This window comes from Moschus berezovskii, chromosome 6 (assembly GCF_049115385.1).
Source record: "Moschus berezovskii isolate FMDL1 chromosome 6, NW_MosBer_1.0, whole genome shotgun sequence".
NCBI classification, from domain to species: domain Eukaryota; kingdom Metazoa; phylum Chordata; class Mammalia; order Artiodactyla; family Moschidae; genus Moschus; species Moschus berezovskii.
The window spans coordinates 118,897,047-118,902,712 of NC_142465.1; the positions used below are offsets into that span (position 1 = coordinate 118,897,047).

The following is a 5,666-nucleotide window of genomic DNA, read 5'->3' on the forward strand; positions in this document are numbered from 1 at the left end:
CCTGCACTTCACACGGCACTTGGGGCTCTGTGTCACAACTCACTCATTACACACTCACCTGGGACCAGGGACACAGGTCTTGGTTTTTTCTCAGATGTCACCAAAATGCTCTGGGACGTTAAGTTAATCCCAAGGTCACACAATACAGCAGGCCAGAGGTCACCCCTTCTAACTCTGATCTCGAGTGATGCCCTGCCACACGATGAATCTTCCTTACCAGATGGGGCAACATGGAGACCCAGGAAGTCACAAGGTAGTCCGAGCACCGTGAGCACCATGAAAAACAAACCCTTCCCTCGCATGCACGCTCTAACACTACTAACTGCCTGTCCCTCTTCTCTTAAATTTAGAGAAATTATAACCCCAAATATGTACAGAGCAGCTCTCCTCCACCGCTGCCTTCTCCAGCTTGAGCCTCTCAGCCACGTGTTCTTGCTCTGGACTCCATGGAGCATGGGTGTCCTCTCCAGCTGGAGACGAGGGTGTCTTCCACTAGAGTCACTGGGGGCTCTCACTGCGGGGCTTCTTCCAAATCCAACCCCGAGCCTCACATCCACTCCGGTTTCCGAGGTCGCAGGAGGCAATCAAGAAGGCCATGGACGTCCAACAGCACCAGTCCCCAACCTGTGACCATGAGCACCAACAGGCAAAACCCAGCCACATCACCAAGACAAGCGAAGCCGGGGCAGCAGCCAGGGCTGGGTACAAGGAACCACGTGCAGGGGCCTGGCCTCGGCCTAGTGAGGTGCAGCAGCTAAAACAAGGTGCAGATGCAAACGTGGTAGGACTTCTGAATGCCACCTGGGCAGACCCCGAGGCTGGCAAGCAGTTCCTGCCCTGCTCCCGGGCTGGGTCTCCTGCCTTGGCCAGGCCGGGCCACGTGGAAACCTTCAAGGTGCCAGCTAGCCCTGCAGGCCCCCTCCTGTGGGTACCACCGTACCCCTTCAGCTGTGGGCACCTCTACTTGGAAGGTAGGCAGAAGAGAGCAGGAAGTGCAAGTGGTCTGTGTACCCCCCCACCGGAGAGTCCACGTCCCCCAGAAGGGTGGCCCCCGTGTGTCTCCCCTTCATGCATAATGAGCACCATGGTCCCGCCTGAACAGTCTGGCTGGAATCTAGGGGGCACTGAAGCCTGTGTTCAGGCAGTGGTTCAGCAGGGCAATTGGGCTAACAGAGTTTACAATGAGGGGGTGGCAGTGGTCCGTGAACTCCAGAAGCCATGGAACCACCTTGACCTTGCAGGCAGTGGACTTTCAGGAACACAGTCACTCTCCCCAGCATCATCGAATTGCTCAGGAGGGCATGGATCCTAGGAGACAACCTCTGGAGGTCCCAAGATGCAGGCTTGTGGGGGGGGACACAGAGATTATCTTCCTACAGTCAGGCCAGACCGATAAACCCGGGGAAGGATGGCCCATTTCCCCACAGCCTGGGGGGATCGAATATTGCAGAAGCAACCCAGGTCAAAGGGCCTGGCCAAGCCTTGTTTAGAAAGTGACTCTGGGCGTCCCCGGGAGAAAGCACACGGCCACCCACCACTTGGAGGCACGGCTCTCTCTCGGAATCAGGACCCAAGCGCCAGCCCTGCTGTCACCACCTTCGGACCTGGGCAGCCCACTGCTCTTTTCCTTTGCAAATGCCAGCACCGCCCTGGCTGGGGTCAGACAGGCAGACACCCTCTCGCCTTAAGGGCTCCATGATGTGTCCAGGGGAGCTGGGGCTCCAGTCCTGAGTCCAGGTTTTCTGGGACAGAGGCTGGACGTCTGATGGATGGCCCAGGCCTGGGGAGGGCATGCTACCGAAGCTTTGAAGACCTAGAGACTGTGTGTGTGGCTACAGGAGCTGAAGTGAAGGCCGCATGCCCCTGCGTGGAGAAGGGAACAGGTCTCAAGCCAGACAGGCCCACCTCCACGTGCAGGGGGCAGAGAGGAGAAGGGGCTACACACCACCTCTGACTCCCACGGGGGTCCAGGGCAGCAGAGTGAGCCTCTCGAGTCCACCCCTCAGCCTGTCGGGGGGCCTCAGGCACAGATGGACACGTATGTGGAACTGCCCAGTGATTCCAGTCACACTGACCTTCTGAGCAGGCAAGTTCCAGATACCCCCCCAACCCTGGTGCTATCAAAACCCTGGCAGCTAAAGCCAGGCAGAGGGGTGGGGGTGTGGCCACTGGGGGCACTACCCTCAGGCTGCACTATCCATCTTCCCAGGGACAGCAACGGGGCACACTGACTGCCTACTCCTGTGCAGAGTGAAGCTGGCCCCCCGAGAACCCTGGAAACACACTCCCGGCCGTGATCACTTGGACACTGACAGCAGAGATGAGGCCCCCACCTGCTACACTGGGCCCTGGAGGTGCTGGCAGGACTCCAGACTCCCCTCTCCAGGTCAAGCCACCTGCCTGGCCAAAGAGGCTTCTTTTTGGCACCAGCAAGCTCATCACTGAGAACAGGGCGACCAGGTGGGGAGGTGCCACAGGCCTGCAGAGGGTGGGGAGTTGCATCCGTTAACGTGGTCAGGCTGGGGAATCGTCAGCCCAAATGGCCCCAAGTGTATCGTGAGTGAGGGCGACCAAGCAGCAGAGCTGAGGCCACTAGAAGAGCTGGAAGTGCAAGCAAGAGAAAGGAAACATGCAGTGGAGGTCCCAAGCGAGCACGTGATGCCAGGAAGCAAGGTGGGTCACGGGCGGCCCCAGAGTGATGACGGGAGGTGTCCTCATGGAGCAGGTCTGCAGAGGCAGGAAGGGACGTCTTCAAACAAAGTGATGCTGTGGTATAGACACTTCTACGCAGCAAAGGGGGTATGCCACCTGGATGGCTGCAGATGCGACCAGGATGATGCCCGATTCCTAAAGGTTCCGAGCTCGGGTGGGCAGGGCCGGGGCTGGACTGGTCCCATTGGAGGCTGGGTGCACTGGGCAGGGCGCTGTGCCGGTGGCGGCCAGCTGGCGGCAGAGGGTCTGCCGTTCCCGCGTGGCTCGATTGGAGGCCGAGGTTTTTCTGATCTGTGCGCGCCTGGCGTGCCGCAGCGGAGACTTGTAGGTTCTCCGCAACTCGGCCAGGAATCCCTGATAATTGTTTCGTAAGGGGCTGTCAGGTTGCATGTGGGGGATCGCCCACTTCTCGGCCTCCCCGGTGAGCCGGGACACCAGGAACGCCACTCGTTCGGCCTCCCCGGGGAAGCGGGAGGCCTGGAAGATCATGAATCTGTCCATCTGCATCAAGAAGCCCGCCAGCTGCCCGGGGTCTCCGGAAAAGGGCTCTGGCAGCGAGGTCGGAGGCGTGGTCATCGGCCGGGTCCCATTGGAGGTAATGGCCGAGATGGGTGGGGTGATCTGCAGCGCCCCAGGAATCCGAGCCCGGGTGCGCAACAGGGTCAGCTCCGCCATCACGCTCTCCAGCATGTTGGTGAGGTTGGCCTTCTCTGCGCGGAGGGTCGAGGCCTCGCGCCTGAGCGCCGAGTTGGTGAGGCGCAGCGAGGTCAGGGTGTCAATGACGTCGTCCATGGGGGCACTAGTAGAAGCTGCAGAGGCTGGGGTTTCAGCTTTTGAGGTCTGGGGTTGGACCATGTTGGCCAGAGGTCAGTCAAAGGCTGAGACTGACAAAAGTGGAGAAGGTGGTGTGACGGGGGGTTGGGGTTGGGTTCGGGTAACCCAGAACCTGAGCACCTGTGATGCTAAAACTAGGTAGACCCAGAGAGCAATCGGGTTAAGGGTGGGGGTTCAAGACTCAAGCGTGGCGAGAAGACCCAACAAGAGGGCAGGGCAGACGGACCCAGAGATGCGCACAGCCCCGGGCCAGGCAGGGGGTGCAGGCCCTCGCGGATCCCGAGCTCCGGATGTCGCTCCTGAATCGCCGCGCTCACAAGGCCACAGCGGGCTGCAGGGCCCTGAAGGATGAAAACACGGTTTAAAAAAAAAAGGTTTCGACTGCGGAAGGGGGCTTCGAGGGGAGGGAGGCGGCGTGGGAGGGGCAAAGGGCGGGCGGCGAGGCGGGCGCGCCCCCCGCAGAGGGCCGGCGCCCACACCCGGCAGAACAAAGGGAGGAAGCTCTCGCGGCGGCGGCGCCGGGGGACGAGGGCGGGCGGCGGGCGCCTACCTGGGTCTCCGCGGCTTCCTCCGCGGCCCGTCTGCCCGGGCCGGCCGCCACCAAGAATGGCCCGATCGCCGGGATGCGGGCTGGCCGATGAGTCACGCGGTGGCGGCCCGCCGGAACTGCTTCCCGGTCAGGTCAGGTCGAGGCGGCGGCGGAAGGCAGGCGCGGGCAGCTTCTGGCGGGAGCACGAGCCAGGCTGGGACCGAGGCCCCGGTCGTGGCCCAGGGCGGGTCGCGGCGCGGGCGGGTAGCGGGCACCGCGGAGGTGTGGGCGGCAGGCGGGCCTAGCGCGGTCCCCGCTGGTTCCCATGGAGACACCCGCTCCCGCGCGGCCGAAGCCGCGCCCCGGAAGTGACGTGAAGTCCCGTGCCTTTCCTCAGCAGCCAATCAGTGATGAGTGTGGCTACTGACGTTTTGTTATTAGGAGCGGTGTCTTCTTTGAAATTCTGCCTAAGGCTGTTAGTAAAGCTGTGTGTGCATAGGTTGTGTTATTCTTTTAAATGAAACTTGGTTTTCATATATATATATTCTTTTAATTCAGCCTAGAGTTTTGAATTTATTGTTCCTAACGTGTAAAGGTTGGCTTGAAGCTCAACATTCAGAAAACGAAGATCATGGCATCTGGTCCCATCACTTCATGGGAAATAGATGGGAAAACAGTGGAAACAATGTCAGACTTTATTTTTGGGGGCTCCAAAATCACTGCGGATGCATGACTGCAGATTGAAGCCATGAAATTAAAAGACGCTTACTCCTTGGAAGGAAAGTTATGACCAACCTAGATAGTATATTAAAAAGCAGAGACATTACTTTGCCAACAAAAGTCCATCTAGTCAAGGCTGTGGTTTTTCCCGTGGTCATGTATGGATGTGAGAGTTGGACTGTGAAGAAAGCTGATCGCTGAAGAAGTGATGCTTTTGAAGTGTGGTGCTGAAGAAGACTCTTGAGAGTCCCTTGGACTGCAAGGAAATCCAGTCCATTCTAAAGGAGATCAGTCCTGGGTGTTCATTGGAAGGGCTTATGCTAAAGCTGAAACTGCAATACTTTAGCCACCTCATGCGACGAGTTGACTCACTGGAAAAGACTGTGATGCTGGGAAGGATTGGAGGCAGGAGAAGAAGGGGACGACAGAGAATGAGATGGCTGGATGGCATCACCGACTCTGTGGACATGAGTTTGAGTGAACTCCGGGAGTTGGTGATGGACAGGGAGGCCTGGCGTGCTGTGATTCATGGGGTCACAAAGAGTCGGACATGACTGAGCGACTGAACTGAACATGTAGCCAGGTAAAAAGTAAATGATATACACCAGTGAAGTACATTGTCCTGTTGACTTTTATATAAAAAAGTGGCCTGCTGTTTTTGAAGTGATGAAAGATCACTGTTGGACAAATTTGTACCTGCCTTTCGTTTTGTACCAACTTCAAGCAAATTCAGTGTAGTATAGATCCACTGTAGAAAATTTTGATATCAAAGAAGTCTTTTGAAAAAGTTTATATCTCCCTGAGTCCCTCCACCTGAGAGAAGAAATAGTAATATTTTTGTAGTTCCATCGAGTCATTTTCTAAGATGTAG

General features: G+C 57.7%; 1 protein-coding gene across 1 annotated transcript; it reads right to left on the reverse strand.

Annotated features, from left to right (window-relative positions):
• Nucleotides 1-574: 574 nt before the first annotated feature.
• RTL6 (retrotransposon Gag like 6) lies at nt 575-4,428 on the reverse strand. Its single transcript, XM_055395734.2, has 2 exons — nt 4,097-4,428; nt 575-3,887 (listed from the first exon to the last, which is right to left on the reverse strand). The coding sequence occupies exon 2, from the start codon at nt 3,565-3,567 to the stop codon at nt 2,848-2,850; it is 720 nt and encodes a 239-aa protein (XP_055251709.1). The 5' UTR covers nt 3,568-3,887; nt 4,097-4,428; the 3' UTR covers nt 575-2,847.
• Nucleotides 4,429-5,666: the final 1,238 nt, after the last annotated feature.

Excerpts from the sequence above, each read along its gene's own strand:
- RTL6 (XM_055395734.2), bottom strand. The coding sequence starts at position 3,567 with ATGGTCCAACCCCAGACCTCAAAAGCTGAAACCCCAGCCTCTGCAGCT.